The sequence below is a fragment of the Echinops telfairi genome, unplaced genomic scaffold, assembly GCF_000313985.2.
Source record: "Echinops telfairi isolate 266 unplaced genomic scaffold, ASM31398v2 ScPeMD7_443;HRSCAF=831, whole genome shotgun sequence".
Taxonomy (NCBI): domain Eukaryota; kingdom Metazoa; phylum Chordata; class Mammalia; order Afrosoricida; family Tenrecidae; genus Echinops; species Echinops telfairi.
The window spans coordinates 21,069,759-21,090,965 of record NW_022104341.1 but is presented as its reverse complement, the minus strand read 5'-3'; the positions used below and the strand labels follow the sequence as shown (position 1 = coordinate 21,090,965).

Genomic DNA, 21,207 nt, shown 5'->3' with positions numbered 1-21,207 from the left:
CCCAATAAAATGATTTGAAAAAAAATAAGATGTCCAGGTAGAGACAAGTAGATGATAGCACACGACATAGGTATGAAGCCCAGGATAAATGGTTGTTGGTTTTCACATAGGAGAAGTTTGGATGAATCATAAAGGGAAATAAATGAAACAGAGATGACTAGACATCAATATCACAGTTTTTGTTCACCTTATCTCTCTCTTGTTTCAGACTATCGTGATTCATTTATTGCACATCCCTCTCTGTCAATGTGAGGAGAAAAAATATCCAAAAATTAATCTGGAACTATCTACAAATTGGTGTTTAAATCTGATATTTACAGAATGATTATATTATATATATAACTAATCTATATATATCATTTTATACATATAATTATAATAATTATTATAGAGAGAGTTCTGTTACATATATATACATATATATAGAGAGAAGAGGATTCTCTTATTTTATTATTGCAATTCCCTTCACTAAAATTAACGAGTACTTATTTATTATCTAGTTTGTGATTTCCCCTTTCTTCTCCTCCAATCCTTCGTCAACAGCATTGTTTTCTCTCTCTTTCTTCTTTGTGTTAATCTTTTCATGGTTTTAATAATTGCGAACTCCCTCTTCTCTTCACGTCTCCCAAACTGCACATGGGCACCTGTCACGTGAAGCTCCATCAACCTTCTACAACGATCACCTCGCCTTACTATGTTTAATGGCTAATATCAATAAGTAAAAGGGTAAAATTAAACACATTTCTAAGCATCACGATAAAAGAGACACTTTTGTCTTGGCAGAAGTATTAAAGTATTATCTTAGATAGTGGTTTAACATAAGGGATTTAGAGACAATAATTTTAGATAGTTTAACATTTTGATTGCAAAGGAATTTCATTTTGTTTGTTTTCAGTTCTTCCTCATTAAACCAAGGACTCCTTAAGGAATACAATTAGCCTGGACATTGTTATATTTTTAAAGAAATTGTCTATCCTAATTAGAACTATGCCTTCTTCATTTCTGGCTCACAAGAAGGGTCTTGCCCTTGCAGTCTCAGCAAATTTTCAGAGGTTGTAAATTTTAATGTAAAGTAAATGATTGAATCTATGATAAAGATTTTGTGAGAAGAAACCTTTATAGAATGCAGATATTAAAATGTTGAGCTTGCTGCTTCTTAGTATGCAGTGGGGGGCGTTCTAGCTATTTCTAGTATTTTAGAACAAAACCAATTTAAAATTAATTAAATAGTTAAAAGTAAGACCTAAAGCCAGAAAAGAACAAGGTGAGGTGAGTATGATGCTATTGTAAAGGAAACTAAATTGGGTGAAGAAAAAAAAAGGGAGGGAAATCATAAAATAAACTTTTGCCAGATGTGATAACACAAAATTGAAATTTTGGTGTATATATACATAAACGTTCCATAATCTAAACTGAGTAAAATCACAATCCTTGAAAACATATCTAAAACATATTTGAGAGTTATAATTTAAAGTATATTAAAAATTTACAAAAAACAATATGATATAGGTACTCCAAAAGTATTAGTCCATTTAATAGTACACACACACAACAATCAATAAGTACAAATACAAAGATAAAATTTACTGATATCACTAGTTTTTAGATGTAACGCCTTAAAAATATCCATTTTACATTGGCAAAAATTAAAAACAAATTCATTGTTAATGAGTGTCTAAGAAAATTGGTTCTACTTTACATTTGGGGGAAGATTACAAATGTGTATGCTTTTTCTTGCAATATGTATCAAAATTAAGTACTAAAATTTTGGTGCTTCTGATTTCTCTTCAGAAAATTACAATAGGTCTAAAGAAAGATTTTTGTCAAAAGATAATTATAATTACATTATTTGTATAAAATGATTCAACTGTAATTACCTTTAAGTTTCTTGTTACTTAAAGTTAATAATGATATGTTCATTTTAAGGAATTCTATGGATCCATTGGAAAAAAAGTCATACATAAATTATATTTTTGACACAAAATACAGAGTAGAAGAACCAATATTTAAAATATTGCATGTGGTATAGTAAATGGGTCAAGTTTTATAAATATAAATCTTAAGAGTGGTTAAATAAATGTCTCTTCCTAGAGACGTTGACTGGGAAGAAATGATGGAAAAACTCAGTATCAGCAGCTGAAATGAGGCACACTGCAGAACAGAACCTCAATTGTTCATCTGTAAATCCAGGATCAAGTTGAAGAAAATTAAAACAAGTCTAGGAGAGCTGAAATCTGACCTTGAATATACCCCATCTGTGTTTCCAGAAAGCTCCAGAACAGTTACCTCACTGAACACTAATGACAGAAGACCAGAGAAGCTGTGGAATGACATAGAAAATGTCTACATTAAGAAACCAAAGGTGATTAAAAGACAAGAAAGTAAGAGAATATCAAAGTGCATGTCAGGGGAGACTTTGAAACTTGCTCTTGATCATAAAGTAAATGGAAGAAATAAAAGAGTTGACCTGAAAGTTCCAAAGAGCTACTGAAGAAGATAAATTATAATAATAAAATGTGCAAAGACCTGGTATTAGGGAGGAAAAAGTTCTTACACATTGAGCATAGAAAACCCACCAATGAAGGATTCTATGGGCAAAATACTAAATGCTGCAGGAAGCATAAAACGTACAGAAGGAATACCAAAAAGAATTGGTCAACTATCAACTATTTCATGAGGTAGCATATGAACAAGAACCAGTGGTGAAGAAAGAAATTCAAGCTGAACTGAAAGGATTAGTAAAAACCTAATTGATGGAATACCAATTAAAATGCTTTTATAACTGATTATGTACTGGAACACTCACGTCTATATGCCAAGATATTTAGAAGATATTTATTTGGACAATTGACTGGAAGAGATCTATCTTTGTAACCATCTGGAAAAAAAAGTGCAGAAATTATTGAACAATATCATTAATATCATATGCAAGTAAAATTTTGCTGAAGATGATCTAACAATAGCTACAGGAGCACATTGACAGGGAGCTCCCAGAAATTCCAATTGTATTAAGAAGAGGATACAGCCCTCGCTGACCCATGGCCCTGCAGGCGACAACACTGGGGACACAGTGTTGGGATTGGCCTGGTCTGCCCCACCACACCAAGACAAAACAAAATAATAATGGTGTGCAGCAGAGCAGTGGAGGGAGCAGAGCAGGGCACTCCCGAGGGAGTGCAAAGGATAGACTTTGGGGCCAGGATGTGGCACCCCATTGGACTTGACTGGAGGACACTCCTAGAGGTAAAAAACAACAACAAAAAACCAGACCCTGATCTATTTATAGGTTTTTATTTTTTTAATTTTACCTTTTCTTTTTTTAAAATTAATTAATTTATTTTTGGTCATTGGTTTTCTTTATTGTTGTCATCGTTGTGTTCTCTTTTGTCACTCTGTCTTGCTATGCCTTGTTTTTTTGTGCATATCATTATTTCTGCAGGTCTATCTAGATAAGATAGGTTGGATGAACAGTCTGGAGGAGAAAACAATGGGACCAATGATTCTGGGGAAACATGGGAGAGGAGGAGGTGGGGGAAAGGAGATGGTGTTGACAAACCCAGGGACAAGGGAACAACAAGTGACCCAAAATCAGTGGCAAGGAGGGTGTGAAAGGCCTGGTAGGGATTCCGCAAGAGCAATGTAACCGAGAGAAATTACTGAAACCCTAATAAGGCTGATCATGATAGTGGGACAAGAGAAAACTAAAATCAAATAGAGGAAAGAACTAGGCGACAAAGGACATTTATAGAGGTCTAAATACAGGCATGTGCATATGTAAATATATTTATGTAGGATGATGGGGAAATAGGTCTACATGCATATATTTATAGATTTAGTATTAAGGCAGCAGATGGACATTGGGCCTCCACTTAAGCACTTACTCAATTCAAGAAAACTTTGTTCTACTAAAATGGCATTCCATGATGCACACCTTCCCGACACAATTGTTGTGAAGAAAAATATGTGCATAAGCGAATATGGTGAAGAAAGCTAATGGGGCCTGGCTATCAAAAGATATAGCATCTGGGGTCTTAAAGGTTTTCAGATAAACAAGCAGCCAACTAGCTGAGAAGCAACAAAATCCACATGGAAGAAGCACACCAGCCTGTGTGACCACGAGGTGCCGAAGGAACCAGGTTTCAGGCGTCAAAGAACAAAAAATCATATCATTGTGTGCCCACCTTCCCGATATGATTGCTGAAGACAAGTATGTGCATAAGCAAATGTGGTGTAGAAAGCTGCTGGTTCCCGGCTATCAAAAGGTATAGCATCAGGGGTCTGAAAGGCTTGAAGATAAACAAGAGGCCATCTAGTTCAGAAGCAACAAAACCCACATGGAAGAAGCACACCTGCATATGTGACCACGAGGTGTCAAAGGGATCATGTATCAAGCATCAAAGAACAAAAAATCATTTCATTGTAAATGATGGGAAGTGCAGAGTGGAGACCCAAAGCCCTTCTGTAGATAACGGGACACCCCATTACAGAAGGGAGATGAGCCAGTCAGTGTGTAGTGTAGCAACAATGAAACTACAACCTTCTTCTAATTCTTTAATACTTCCTCCCCACTTGCACCCCCCCACCCCATTATCATGATCCCAATTCTACCTTACAAATCCAGCTAGACCAGAATGTACACTGGTACAGAGAGGAACTGGAAGCACAAGGAATCCAGGATGGATGGTCCTTTCAGGATCAGTGGTGAGAGTGGCACTACTGGAGGGTGGAGGGAAGGTGGGGTAGAAAGGGGGAACCAATTATAAGGATCTACATATAACCTCCTCTCTGGGGGATGGACAACAAAAAGTGGGTGAAGGGAGACGTTAACCAGAGTAAGACATGAAAAAATAATAATAATTTATAAAGTATCAAGGGTTCATGAGGGAGTGGGGAGCAGAGAGGGAGGGGGAAAAATGAGGAGCTGATACCAAAGGCTTAAGTGGAGCGCAAATATTTTGTGAATGATGAGGGCAACGGATGTACAAATGTGCTTGATACAATTGCTGTACGTATGGATTGTGATAAGAGTTGTATGAGCCCCCAATAAAATGATTTGAATGAGGAATATCATTACTGCCTTCAGATAGATTTTGACACAGAGAACAGCAGGGAGATGTTTATTTGTGTTTTATTGAATATGCAAAATGTTTGATTGTGTGGATCATAACAAACTGTAGACTGCATTGAGAAAATTGGGAATCTAAGAACATTTAATTGTGCTCATGTAGAACCTACTGTACATGGACTCAAAGGCAGTCTTACAAACAGAACAGTCATTTCACATGGCTTAAAGTCAGGAAAGTGTGTTGAGGGCTGTATCCTTTCACCATACTTACTCAGTCTGTGCAGCAAGCAAATAAAACGAGAAGCTGGACGATATGAAGCAGAGTGTGACATTCGGGTTATAGGAATGCTTACTAACAAACTATGATATGCAGGTGATACACCCTTACTTCCTGAGAGCCAGGGGGATTGCTGATGAAGATCATATACTACAGCTTTCAGTATGGATTACAACTCAATGCAGAGAAAACCAAAGTCTTTATAATTGGACCAATAGGCATGAACAGAGAAAGACTGAAATGATCAAGGGCTTCATATTGCTTGGATCCACAATCAATGCCCATGGAAATAGCAGTGATATGCTGTGTGTAACAGTGTTATACTGTGTTTGGTCAATCAGCTGCACAAGACTTCCTTACAGTGTTAAAGAGCAATGATGCCATTTTGTGCACTCGGGTGCACCAAGTCAAGGTATTTTTAATTGCCTACATGCATGTGACAGTTGAACACTGAATAAGGGAGACTGAAAGAGAATAATTGTCTTTGAACTATTGTGCTGTTGAAGAGTATTGAAAGTGTCATGGACTACTATGAACAAACACATTTGTCTTGGGAGAAGAACGATCCAAATGCTCCTTGGAGGAGAGGATGGTGAAACTTTCTCAAGGGTGTGTGATCAGGAGAGACCAGTCTTGGAAAAGGATATTGATTGGGTAGCAAAAAGTAGTAGAATAGCAGAAAGGAGGAAGGCCTCATTAAGAAGGATTGACACAGTTGGCGGCAGCAATGAGCTCAAATGTAACAACAATTCGGGACTGCACAGGCCCAGGCCCTATTTCATTCTGTTGTACGCAGGGTTCCTGTGGACCAGAACTGGCTCGAGGAAACCTAACAATATGAGTCGATGCAGACTGATTATGATTAATGTTTTAATCTTTGTGCCTTTAACATTATGAAAACTTTTGAGCCATCCAAACAAATGGACATAAAAAAGATAGAGGAAGATACAATATAGCTGAATCAGTGAAGAAATGGGCATGGGAGCTCTATATGACCTCCTGGCTACACATAAGGGGAGAAGAATTTACCTCCACTCCAGTCCAAGGCTGATTTCCACGAGACAGAAGTCAGACATGCCTCCAATTCTCCATCCTTCTTTAACCTATTCTGATACAAGAGGTCCCTCCTCCTTATCTGCTGGGTTTGATAATCTATTGCAATAACCCCACAGAACTCAGAGACAATGCTCACAATTATGGGGCTTTATCGAGGACACTAACAAGTCGTAATAAGTCCAGATCAGAAAATATTTGGGATATAGTCCTTCATCTGGAACAGGGCCAGGCATAGCTCTCTTTCGTCTCCAGGCTCTCAGCCATGCAGGCTGAACTGCTAAGTACAAGTTTGGCAGTTCAAACCCACCATTTGTTTCTCCAGAGAAAGAGGAGGCTGTCTGTTCCTGTGAATACAGTGAACCCTCGCCACTTCGCGCTTTGACTTCCACGGCTTCACTCTATCGCGGTTTTTGCGTAACAGCGCATGCTCTGTCATTACTGCCACTGATTGGCTCATACTGTACACGCTTCTGTCTGCATTTCTATGTATCGGAGCTACGTATCAGATGCATTTTTGCTTTTGTACAGTGTACTGTAATTGTTTGCGATTTTAAAGAAATTTTATCTAAGCCCTATGATGGCTCCTAAACGAGCTGCTTCTTCTAAGCCTTCTGACAATAAAAATAAGCGCCAGAGGAAGATGCTCACCATCCAGGAAAAGGTAAAACTTTGGGATATGATCAAAGATGGCAAGAAAATCGTGGAGGTTGCACGCCATTTCGACTTGAATGAGTCTTCCGTTCGCTCCATCCGTAAAGAGGAAAAAAACATCCGTGCTACGGCTACTTTCACTTTCAACAAGGAAGCAAAGCGCATCGTGACAAGTCGTAATAAGTTCATAGTAAAAGCGGAGTCTGTCCTAGCCGTTTGGATCAATGACAGGCGCAAGGAAAACATTCCGTTGGATATGATAGTCATCCGGGAGAAGGCAAGGCAGCTCTACCAGCGTTTTACAGCAGACAAACCTCAACCAGAATCCTCTTCTGCAATCCTCTATGTTCTAACTACGAAAATATTTGATTTACAAATAAGGAATCCTACTTCGCGGAATTTCATTTATCACGGTAGGGTCTAGAACCGATTAACCGTGATAAACGAGGGTTCACTGTATTTGCAATGCCTCAGAAACCTTTTACAGCAGTGCTTCTCCACCTTCCTAATGCCACACCCTTTAATATGGTTCCTCATGTTGTGGTGATCCCCCAATCACACAATTATTGTCATTGCTACTTCATCACTGTCATTTTGCTACTGTTATGAATCAGGAGACCCCGGTGACAGGATCATTGGACCCCCAAAGGGGTCTCGACCCACAGGTTGAGAACCGCTGTTGCACAGGATTCCTAGGAGTTGGGATCAACTTGACGGCAGTGAGCGTGGTGTTTTCACTTATCTAGTCATTTGGTGGCGTTACAGAGATGATAGAAGAGCCAAACGAAGTAGTTTCTCTTCACCAGGCTTGGTGTTGGTGGGACCAGGACTTTAAAGATCAGGGCTTCTCTGAAGCCAGTTAGGACCTATACATATCTCCGGAGGTCGAGAATAGAGCCCTATATCTCTCTTCTTCCTCAAAAATGCATTTCCTTTTTCATTCTAGCTAAAGATTTATAGAAAGCAAGACGAAGTGGATACTTTTTTGTTATACATTTTTAAAAACTCCTCATTGTTCAAAGATGGTATTGCACTTATAACAAATAAAAACATGTCCTCTTTTGGAGAAACCTCCAAAATTAGCTGCTTAATATGTTGCCGTTGATGCAGCTGCTCTGTCCTATGAAGGTGGCACTTGCAATGTCCTTTGGTTTCTGTAACACACAGCACACCGAGGGTTCTTTAATATGAATAATTTCTAGAGCAAGATGCTCAAGGAGAGAAATATAAAATGGAACCCCTTTAAATAAGATTCTATGACATTCCTTAATGCTTTTTTTAAAATCCTACTTTCCTGATTTTACTTTTTTGTGGTTTATTCAATTTTTCTGAACTGGGTAATTTATTTGGATTAGTGCTCTCCCAAGTTTATGTCAACTGCAGTAGGTTCTTATTTGTTCATTCTGTTTGACTTCCTTGGTATCAACACTCTCCCTGAAAGAACAGAGGACTAGAAAATGGGATCATGTTATTTAAATCACTTAATACTTCTTGAAAGAGCCCTGGTGGTGTAGTGGGTTACAAATTGGGCAACTAATTACAAATCGCTTGTGGGATAAAGATGAGACTTTCTACTCCTGTAAAGATTCAGCCTCTGAAACACACGGGGCCAGTTCTGCTTGATCCTACGGGGTCACTGTGAGTTTGAATCAACTTGATGGCAGCACATTTGCATTTCTTAAATTTAATATATAAGTAATATGAGTTGTGGTCAATTAATGTGGTCCTGTTCCTTAGATGATGCCTTATCATTCTGGACTTTATATGTCTGGACCTATGGTACCATTTAGAAGGGCATTCATCACTATGCTAATGGGCAGGGGTGGGATGCGGGATTGAGATCTGACTTTGGTGGAGGGTGTGGCCTGGGCTACTCTTTTGTTTCCTTGATGATATACTTAAGGCCCCACATTAATACTGGGTGTGAACTAGTCCACACTCTTTGTTTTTCTTGGATATATAGGGGTTCCCCCTACAGTGGCAAACACATCTCCTCACATGGAAAGCAAGATCTCGATTTCCTGACTCAGCTTTAGTAGAAGCAAGAAGATCTACTGTGGCCTTTGTACATTTTTGGCTTCCAGCTCTGGTTTGACTCTGGACCCTGCACTTAGCTTGCTTATGTTCAGAGCCCTTGCATAGCTGTTACACCCTTGGCTGCGATCCCAATGTCCTCAGTTCTATGTACCAATTGGTCCATGGGAGAAAGGGAGGGCTTCCTGCTCCAGTGAATAATTACAGTCTTGGAAACTCACAGGGGAGTTCTAGGAATCAGTGTCAACTTGATGGCAGTGAGAGGTTTTTTTGTTTTTTTTTGCGGGGAGGCAGGGGGAGGGATAGAAATGTTCCTGTGCCTTGAATTTCCCATCTACCATCACTGGGAAATTTCCTCGATATTTGTGAGTTTCTCTGGGAGAACTGTGTGTGTGTGTGTGTGTGTGTGTGCATGGCTGGGTGGGGGAGGGGCGCGGTCGGGTGTGTGTGTGTGGAGAGTAGGAGGGGCGTGGAGCAATTAGCTGAGTAGCACCTTGGAAGAGTTGGACATTTGGAATATATTCCCTCTCCAACTCCTTGGAACTCAAAAGAATCCCACAAAAACTCACTGCCATGCAGTTAATTCTGATTCATAGTGATCCTATAGGGCTTAGTCATCCTCCTGGAACTGAACTCACTTCTATGTCAGCATAATCAACCCTACGAGCTCAAAGGGCAGAGGGTTAAGATAAAAGGAGGACTGCAAGCAGGAAACAGTGGAAGAAAGTGGGATAAGTGGTGGCAAACCTGGAAGATTGAGATGGAGGAGCTGAAACAAAAGATGTACAACGTGTTGAATGGAAAACTTGTGATTTATTAGGTATACCTTCACCTACATCACAAGAAAAATAATACACACTTGTATACATATATTATTGCTGTTGAGTTGTTCCTTTCTGTTTTTTCCCCTTCTCAATTAGTTATTTATTTATTTTTAAATATCATTTTATTGGGGCCTCACACAATTCTTTTTTTTAAACCATTTTATTGGGGCTCATTCAACTCTTATCATAATCCATCCATCCATCCATTGTGTCAAGCACATTTGTACATTTGTTGCCATCATCATTCTCAAACTATTTTATTTCTACTTTAGCCCTTGGTATCAGCTCTTCATTTTCCCACCACTTCCCTATCCTTCCTCCCTCATGAACCCTTGATAATTTGTAAATTATTATTTTGTCATGTCTTACAATGTCTGACTTCTCCTTTCTCTCACTCTTCTGTTGTCTGTCCCCCAGGGAGGAGGTTATACATAGATCATTGTGATAGGTTCCCCCTTTCTAACCCACCTTCCTTCTACCCTCCTGGTATCACCACTCTCACCACTGGTCCTGAGGGGTTCATCTGTCCTGGATTCTCTGTTTCCAGTTCCTATCTGTGCCACTATGTATCCTCTGATCTAGCTGGATTTGTAAGGCAGAACTGGGATCATGATGGTGGCAGGGAGGAAGCATTAAAGAACTAGAGGAAAGTTGTATGTTTCATTGGTGCTATATTTCACCCTGACTGGCTTGTCTCCTCCTCATGACCCTTCTGTAAGGGGATGTCCAGTTGCCTACAGATGGGCTCTCCACTCTGCACTCCCCCTCATTCACAGTGATATGATTTTTTGTTCTTTGATGCCTGATACCTGATCCCTTCCACACCTTGTGGTCACACAGCCTGGTGTGCTTCTTCCATGTGGGCTTTGATGCTTCTGAGCTAGATGGCCACTTGTTTATCTTCAAGTCTTTAAGACCCCAGATGCTATATCTTTTGATAGCCGGACACCATCAGTGCTCTTTACCACATTTGCTTATGTACCCACTTTGTCTTCAGAGATCATGTTGGGAAGGTGAGCATCATGGAATGCCAGTTTAATAGAGCAAAGTGTTCTTGCGTTGAGGGAGTGAAGGCCCAACGTCCAGTTGCTACCTTAATACTAAACATGTAAATATATGCACAAAAATCTATTTCCCCAGCATCATATATAAATATATTTTACATATGTACATACCTATATTTAGACCTCTATAAATGCCTTTTGCCTCCTAGTTCTTTCCTCTATTTCCTTTTACTTTCTGCATCGCTAAAAAGCAGTGATGAACGATAGAGCACATCACCACATGGGAAGAACTGGAGGAAATCATGCTAAGCGAAGCAGGTCAAACACAAAGTGACAAGTACCACATGGGTCCGCGGAGGTAAGCTTAAAAAAATGCAAAAGCGACATCGAGTTGTTTCTTTTATAAGCAGTGTAGAGCTTCTCGGTAGAATTTCCAAGGCAATAAAACTTTATGGGAATAACCTGCCTTACCTGTCTTCTATGAAGAGCTGGCGAGTTTGACCTTTTGGCCTTTTGGCTAGCTAAAACCCTTCACTATGAGAGATCCTTCCTTTTCTTATTGGTAAAGTTTCAAGGATTCCAATCCTTCTTTGACTGGTAGAGATGAATTTTAATGAAATCAACCTGGTGTGCCCCTGAGAGTGGGACCTTTAGTGGAGGTTTCTAACAGAATATGGAGGTGTAGTGGAGGAATTGTTATTAAATAGAGAATCATACCATCCACTAATTGCCAACCTCAGGTCATGGATCGTGATTTCACAGAGACTATTTATTCATCTGGAAACCTTGGACAGTGCAAATAGTTAATATGATGGCTGCAAAGAGAAAACTGGTGGTTTGCTGTTTCTCAAAAGAGTGTCTGTAATCGCAGCCTGAAAACTCAGACTTTGAAAGCCCTAGGGAGCACATTCCCACGGATACACATGAGGTCTGTGAGTTGGAATAGCTTTGATAGAACCATGTGTTCCGCACCCACTGTGACGGCTCTAAAACAATGCTATGTGTGGGCGGGGGCAGGGATGGGGCTGTGATGGGAGGATGCCAAGGATTCTTCTGGAAATGGAGCTGTTGTTGTGTCTCTTACCAGTGGTAGTGAGTGTTTGAAAGTACGTGAGCCAACACTGCAAACACACACACACACACACACACACACACACACACACGTGAAGTAAAAGTGGGGAAAGCTGGATAAAACCAGTAAATCATACTTGTATCAATATCCTGTTGTGATATTATAATATAGTTTGGCAAATTGTTACCATTGGCAAAAATCTGGGCAAACAGTACACACGACCTCGATTAGTTCTTATATCTGGGCACAAATCTAGTATATTAAAAAATATTAAAAGCTCAATAAAAAGGTAACATTTCAACTTCATAATACTTGTAGCTCTTATCCAGGAAAATAACTGCCTGAGACTCAAATACAGTTCCAGGATTCCCATGAGCAAAACCTATATCATCACTGCCTGTATAAATCATATCTTCATCATTTAGTTGTACTGAATGGCCAATTTGACATTAATTTTGAATGGTGATAAGTTTTAAATGACTACATTCAATAAATTGTAGCTTTATGTAAAACACTTATTTGACAGTGTTCTAAAAAATCTTAAGTTATGCCAATACAAGAGAACATAATTTAATGTAACTACCTAAAACTTAGTGATGAATTTACTGCTATAAATTCTAAGTCCCAGGAAAAAAGAAAAGAAAGAAAGAAAAAAGGAAAAGAACTGAAAACAAGACTCACTGTATCTAGTCCATACTGGCTCAAAGTGGCACGCTAAGATGAGCGAGCGCCACATCCTCCCCCCCAAGGCTGCAAGTCTGCATGGAAGCACCGGGCCACGCCACCGCGGGAGACGCCAACGGCCTGGCTTGTGATTCTGATTGCAGCTGAGCACTTTAACTAGAGTGTCACCTGTGCGCCTACAAGGTTTTCTCTGCTACAGACAACATTTTTTCGACATTCAGTATGTTTTTAAAACAAGCAAGTATAAAATTAGATGGCAAATAAATATTTAAACTATATGTACTTAGTAAAGCAGGCGTGCATAATTGCCTGATATTTACCTTGATGGCAGGAACAGGCTTTCTCGGCATAAAATCCTTTCTCTCCAGTGGTGGAAAGGCCGACGTTTGCTCTCTCAGTCTAATCTTGTTCTCAGCGATGATTTTCTTGCGCTGCTCAAGATAAGGTCCAAAACTTGGAAGTTTCTAAAAGGAAAACACACAAATAAGAAATCACGCTAGCTCCATGTGATGACCCAAGTACATACATGTTATCAACAAATGCGTGTGTGGTCTGCAATTGCTGTATGTGTATGGTATGTGGTTGTTACATAATTTCATTTCAACTTGAAGTGTAGGGTTGGAAGCTAGTCTGTCCATCAGGTCACAGCCTGATAGTGCCTCATTGTGGGTGTGAGCTCCTCATAAGGTGGGTTCTAGAAACCGACCCCTCTCTTTCTGCCTTCACCTGCCTGCTCTTCAGTCACTTGGAGAGCTGCCTGAGTCACCACTATTGGGTTGAAGGGACTTTGTACGCACCGGCTGGTGATGTTCCTCCAGTCTGCACCATTGCATGTGACCTCGTGAATCTGATGAGTTACTTATAAGTAGTAATGGACTTATGGACTAGTATTGGACATACGGATTTAAACTGTACTGGGCTGGGATGTTTTCTTGATATATAATGGACTTTTCGATATAAAACTCTTTCACACGCATATGAGTGTCACTGGATTTGTTTCTCTAGTCCATGTGGGATAACACACTGGAACAAGAATCCCATTTATTTTTGGACCACTAATCTTCTAGGTATCAGATGGCAATACTGTGAGGGTGCAGGGCGGGTGGGTTGGAAAGGGGGAACCGATTACAAGGATCTACATATAACTTCTTCCCTGGGGGACGGACAACAGAAAAGTGGGTGAAGGGAGACATCAGTCAGTTCAAGATATGACAAAATAATAATTTGTAAATTATCAAGGGTTCATGAGGGAGGAGGGAGGAGGGAGCAGGAAGGGAGGGGAAGAAATAAGGAGCTGAGTCCAGGGGCTTGGGTGGAGAGTGGATGTTTTGAGAATGATGAGGGCAATGAATGTACAAATGTGCTTTACACAGTTGATGTATGTAGGGATTGTGATAAGCGTTGTATGAATCCATAATACAATGATTAAAAATGATAATAATAAAATAAAACAGAATTATGATATCTTTATTAAATACGTATGCATTAAATGTGCAAATGTTAATTAAAATCTATTCTTAAATATATAATAAAGTTCACCATGTTCAACCAAATCCATTCATTTAAGACAATAGGTATCGTTAAACCATTTATTTGGATTTTAGAGACAGAAGGTGAGACCTATTGATGCTCTTTTTCCCCCTCCATGAGGTTTTATCACAACATAGACACAGCTGTTGTTCCTGACAAATGCTTTTGTCAAGAGCAAAAGTACTTTGCCAAAGTTTAATCTGTAACTATATTCTATTGTGCTCAAATTCTTACTACATCTCTTTAAAGACGATAACTAATGCTGATTGCAATTTACTGGAATAGCTGAAAAACAAAATGGTAAAACTATTGATTTCCCTGTACGGAAAACAAAGTTCATTTTGCACGAACAGGGCAAAAACAGAAACAAAAAGCAGAGGAAACACCCCGTGCTTCAATAAACTCCATTGGTGTTCAAGATCACATTACGGAGCTTGACAGCTCAAGGTTATTTCATTGTACTTTGTGAAGTTCACTGGTCAGGATACCTGGGTGTCATGGGAAAACGTGAGTGGTTTCAAGTTAACACAGAAATGCCCTCTGATCATACTTTATCCTACAATTATTTCCTCTTCACTTTGTCCTTCCCCTTCTCCGGAGCCTTTGATCTTTGCTTGCACTGACACACACTGCTGATGGCAGGCACCACTGAGTTTCAAATGCTTTTGTGCTGGATTGTAACCTGGAAGGGCAAGGTCTCTTCTGTAAGACTGCAGAAATGCCCCTCTCTTTATTGAAGGATAATTCCATTTATCTAGTTGATGGAGGTTTGGAAAACTACAGCATTCCAAGGTCAACCAGATCTCTGACCTAGCAAATGCTTACGCAAAACAAACAAACAAAATCATCCTTTTCCAGCACACTGGCCTCCATTTGCCAGGTTGCATAAGGCCTAGGAAGATGAGCTGTCTGATCCTCTTGAGTTCTCAGAATGTACGAAAATCGAGCTAAAACTGCTACTATAACTTTATATTAATGAAGAACGTATTTACTGGAAAAACCTGATTGTTATTCATTATCAATTAATTGTAATTCTGTCAACAATTCAAGCAAATAGAAACAATGGTGGAAGGCCATATTAAACTAGAATGAATATTTAATATCAGCACTTTCATACTTTCCTAAACTATAAAACTTAGGGGTTTCAGTTATGGACCATGACATGGTGGAGACAAAGCATTCTGAATTTGTTTTTAACATCCAACAAAGGACTCTGACTTGTTAAAAAATAAAAAATTTTAAAAGATCAAAAGTCAAACTTTCAATTCCCCCATGTATAAGTAGATTTAGGAATAGAGAAAAGGCAATGCATGTTTGAAAAGCCCTCTTACGAAATGGCTTCTTCTCCCACAGGCGATGTGGCGTTAGGAAGGAATTAGGGCGGGGCCAGCGACATGCCCTTGTGTTCCAGATAACACCTCAGAGGGTGACAAGCGCATGTCCACATGATAGAAATCTTTTCAAAATGTCACTCTGTCCCCACTGTTCTCATAGATCAAAGGAAACAAACATTCTAATCTCACATTCTTGAAGATTGTAAAGGACGGTTCAGTGTTAGAACACGTGACCTCTGACTCTGGCAGACCCTCCTTCCACCACTGTCCTTGGGAATTTGACGCATTATTGGGCTTCCCTGATTGGCTCTTATTTCCACTTAAGAGTTTTGCAAAGGTTTTTAAAAAGAACATATACCTGGAAACTTTTGAGTTATGTTCCCTTATACCTAGAACAAAGGACATTTTTCTATCAATGTTATTCTTATTAAATGGAAAGAAATAATGCAGTCAAATTTACCTCATGATGATGTAATAATAATTATTATTATTATTATTTAACATTCCCTTAATGTGGGACAGAATAAACTGGGTAAACTTCTAATAGCCTTATAAAATATAATTATTTTTATAATTATTTTAGCTGTGGTTGATCACCTTTCCCATCTATAAATTTGTCATACTGCCTTTTCCTGGTTAACAGTGATATGATTCTAATGTGTTCATCTTTTTTAATTAGTCCCAAGGAGAGCTTCTTAATTTAATGTAAATATTGCTATAGGATTTTCTTTGAATATTAGTTAGAAAATTCAATGGAATACAAGGAAAACTATTGCCTTTTTAAATTTCAATGGAAAGTACAGGAAAATATCTGCAACTATTTCTGCAAACTTCCAAGACATCTACAAATCAAATAGAGTCCAGTTGTGTGTGATTCCTCATTGCCTTGTTGAGATCCTAGAAGCTGAGGTGGAGTTTCAGCCTCCTACAATCTAAGGTTTACTTTCCCACTCATTCCCAACCAGGCCATTCTGGCTCAAGGTGACCTTCTGGGGTAAAGTAGACCTGTGCCTGTGGGTTTTCAAGGCTGTAGCTCTTTAGGGAAGTAAAGAGCCTCGTCTTTCTCCCAAAGAGGTAGTTCCCTTCCAACTGCTAGCCTAGCTCATAACCCACTAGGCCACCAGGGCATCTGAGCATGAGACAATTAAGTGTTCATCATTACGCTGTATAAATTAAAACATTTGGGGCATTTTCAGTTACTGAATATTTAAGATTCCCGAAAATGTAAATGGCCAGAGAATCATTTCGTCCCCACTGTGTTTAGGTATATACTCTTATATCTGTTTTGATTTTGCCCACTCCCCCAAATCAAATCAAAGTAAAATATAACAAAGAGAGATGAAAATGAATGCAGAGTTGGTCACTGTGTACGTGTGCAATCAGTAATGATTAATAAAGCATTTAGTTCAAATCTCTGCCCGAGCATACAGTTAATTGATTTCCTATTGCAGGAGGGGAAGCAGCAGGGCCCGACGGAGGCAGCAGCAGGAGCTTTCCCTCTTTATTCATTATGTTCTCACAGAAACGTTGTAGCCTGGGGTCACTCAAAGGGAGAGGTTTTGAGCATCGTGCTATATTTCTTAAACAAAGGAAAAAGTTCTTTTGGACCATCAAAACCTGCTTTGTTACAGATGAACTGAACAAAGCTCAGAAATGGTGTGATTTTTGTTTCGATAGTTTCTCCTGGGATACATCATTGATGAATTTGTTCTCACCAGAAAGGCTAAATCCTACTCATTTAAAGATAACAGTATCTCACGCTAAAACGGTCTCTCTCCGTTTTATATAAAAAGCATTACGTTGCCGATAGAAAAGTGACAACATAATGAATCAGCAATGATACCTTAAGCCAGCAAAGCTTTAAGGTAAAGACGTCTATTTGGATTATAATTTATTCATAGATCAATCTAAAGGTAATTGAGCATATTATGAAGTAGAAAAAGGTTCTTGTTCTTAATAGAAACAGGCACTGGTATCTTCCAGTTTAAACTGCATAATTTTTTATGAAAATGGTAGCAAGTTGGTTAATCGTATTGGTCTATAGTGCTGAAATGGATCAACTCTATTTTCCTAATCATACTCTCCTATCTGATTGAGAGCAATAACAGCAAGAAAAGTAATTACTTTGATATCTAAGTGGTAATAAGTGCAAAGATAAAAGGATTTATACTGAGTGCAATGTGCTTGTATGTATGCATGTGTGTACCCAGAAAGATGGGGTGATAAATTAGACATAATGGATATGTATGTCACCATTATATAAAAGTTGACTTCGTTTAATCTTTACAAAAGGCATGTTCCACATATGACATAGTTATATAGTTTCTCTATCTTTCATTATTTCTTCAACTCGTATATACAAGGGGAAAGGTCTGCTCTGGGCCAGGCACTCTCGCTACATGAAAGGCTATCTAAATTCCATAAGGTAGGTATACATATATCATTGCTTTTAATTTTGTGATCTTTTGCTATTTATTTTAAGTTAGTGCTTGATTGAATAAATATCAAGTACACTCAGTCTTCTCTTCCTTTGGAGGAGTGGCTGGTGGTTGGAACCACCCATCTTGTGGTTAGCAACCCAATGCTTAACACACTGTGCCTCCAGGGCTTACATGAGGTACCACATTTTTTGGAACCCTGTCTGAAGTCAACTGACCATCAATTGAATAGAAAATGAACAAAGAAAACTCTCCCTCAAGAGTGGATCTTAAAAAATAAAATCAAGAAAGCAATTGGAGTACTTATTGAATATGTAAAATACACAATGTGCAAACAGTGTGGCATGATGATGGGAGGCTAGGTTCTCTCATTCCACTGTTTTGTCACCTGCTAAATGGGACATTGTGAGGTTGCAATGAAAGGGACGAAAGCTTCTAAATACATTCATTTTATTCACAATGATGAAAAGTGGTAGTACATGGGAGATACAAATGAGAAATTTCATCTCCGTGATTACTTTAATAATTCAATTCCTTTTATCCCCTCCTTTTATGCCCTGATGGCATAGTGGTATACATTGGGCTGCTAACTGCTAGGACAGCCGTTTGAAACCACCAGCCTCTCCACAGGAGAAACACTGGCTTCATACTCCCCGAGTTGCAGTCTCAGGAGCTCCCAGGGACAATTCTACACGGTCTTAGCGAGGTGTTCTGAGTCAGAATTAACTGGATGGCAGTGGGTTTGAAATGAGAGTAATCAACTCTTAAATTTTACCCTGATTTTTATCAGCTTTAGTTTAACATCCAGAACTCAGATAGTCCCCATGAGTAATTGACATATAATCCTACATCACGAATATAATAGCAAGTAAGTTTTCATGATCCTACTAAATATGGACAGCGGAAAACAAAAAAGAAAGGGAAATCTATATATTACATGTTATCAGGACACAACGTAGATTCCAATGATGTAAATTGGGACTCTGAATTTGGACATGCAAAATATGTGACATAATGAAAAATGACTATTACTTTATCCGGATAAATATAGGCTTAAAACTTTGATCAATCTGCTGTCTAACTAAATCAAAAGTAATCATCATGCTTCATAGTGAAAGTAGAAAGTCAACATTTACATAATGGATAGTGTAATGACTTAGTAGTCACATTTTATTATATTTCCAACTTGTATTTTTTAACTGTATGGCTATGAAAAAACAAGTTATCCACTCAGCTATAACATGGCTTATCAGTTAAATAAAAATAACAGTCGTATAATTCAAGGTGTTGTTGTGAGCATTAGATGCAATTCTGCTTGTAATATGCATGCTTGCTGACTTATTCCTACCAGTCATAACTGCCTGTATTATATTGTGTAGCATACTCTTTTTAATTGCTTGTGGAGCCTCTTGGATTGTTCTTTCCCTGCCTTTCACTAGATATATGCCCAGCTGACTGCTTAGTGTCGGTCTAGTCTTCATACCATCTACTGAGGTCACAGTGGCCCAGAGGACTCTTGGCCTATTTCAATCTTTGCATTTACCAGAATTAATAAAAACTATTTTATTAATATCAGCTTAGGCTTGTGTCTTCCCCACAGGAGAATACGGGGAAGCTTGGTGTTGCCCAACCTGTAATTGTCATTTTAAAATAAACAAATGAAAGAATGAGAGTTACATATTTACAAAGTTCTCCTGGTTGTTTGAAATGTTAAATAATTCCAAGAAATTATTTTCAAAATGAAATTAATAATAGTGTTTGATAATATTAAAAATTGCATGATATAAATAGTATCACTCTAAAAACCACAGTGATGATTCATAAAAAAAAATATGAAGTACCAGACACTTTAAATTTCCACGTACAAAAAAGTATTTGACCTAAAAGAGTTCATAGACATCCATATAAAATGCATCCATCATAAAAAAATCCATAAATAGCCCATAATAAATAATGTCATGCCTTCTGACAGAACTGACAAAGGGTGTTTGTTATAAGCGCAACAACAATGTGTAACCTAGCACAGGCTGGGTAGTCAGGGATATTCTGGAGGAAGTGATAAAACCAAATGCCACTATCATTGGGTCAATTTTGACTCATAATGATGCTAACAGGGTTTCGGAGACTGTAAATCTTCATGGAAGAAGATGGTCTTGTATTTCTCGTGCAGACCAGCTGGTGGGTTTGAACTGCGAACCTTGAGGTTGGCAGCTCAAAGCGAGACCCATCTCCTTAGAAGAGTGACATTTGTGCTAAATTATGAAGGGTGAGAGGAAGGGAAGACCACCAGCAAGGAGGATGGAAGCACAATGGTTCGGCACACTGGGTGTGGGCTTTCAAGGGGGAGGAGTTACTGAGGGAGGAGGGAGACACCAAGGAAGAGGAGCTGGTAGACACTCAAGGCGTCCTTGTGTTTGCTAAGATACATGAGGGCTCCTGTTTAATAGGACCGAAACACGAAATCAGGAGAGTGGAATATGTGTTCGGAACAATTTTAATGAAGTGAGGGAAGTCTAGCATTACTAAGGGCCGGCAAAGAGAATGTAAGTAAGGACTTCCTTTATGGCAAGGGTCGAGCAGGTGCTGGGGCCGCCGGGATAGTGCTTCCCTCGTGAGGGTGACTGAAACATCCGAGATAAGTAAGTCGTTATTTCAATACTTACATAGTAGCTAAATAACTCAGAGAAGGAAACAAATTGTCTAAAGAAACAATTTGACATTATTCAAAGTAATTACTTTTAAAGACATGCCTTTAGCATGGGTTTAGGATCCTCAGTGGCATTCTTGGGAAGAAACCAAAGCAACAACACAAAGATGGCTTGACCAATACGAGTTAAAACATGCAGATGCCTTTTTGTGCCAATGGAGAAGAGAGGGGCATGAGAGGAGAGAGGAAGGAGCCGAAGAGAAGAGCTGAGGGAGGGAGGCATGGCGGTGCTCTGGCTGATGGACTTTCAGACACTCGGAGTGCTAATGCTCAATTTTAAGCAGTTTGCATTGCTCCAACCTACATCCTTCTTTGTGACCCCTTAACTCTAAGAAAGTCTCCTGCAGATGAACCAGTCAGGGTGCAGTGTAGCAATGATGCAACATACAACTTTCCTCTAGTTCCTAAATGCTTCCTCCCCCACCCCTGTTCCCCCCTACTATCATGATCCCAATTCTACCTAACAAATCTGGCTAGACCAGAGGATGTGCACCGGTACAGATAGGAACTGGAAACACAGGGAATCCAGGA

General features: G+C 39.1%; 1 protein-coding gene across 1 annotated transcript in view; it reads right to left on the bottom strand.

Annotated features, from left to right (window-relative positions):
- The window catches only part of DPYD (dihydropyrimidine dehydrogenase), a 1,157,760-nt gene that overhangs the window by 43,275 nt on the left and 1,093,278 nt on the right, over window positions 1-21,207 (bottom strand). The window contains exon 21 of the mRNA XM_045291906.1: window positions 12,988-13,131. Within this exon, the coding sequence (XP_045147841.1) occupies window positions 12,988-13,131 (144 nt within the window). The remainder of the gene's footprint in view (window positions 1-12,987; window positions 13,132-21,207) is intronic.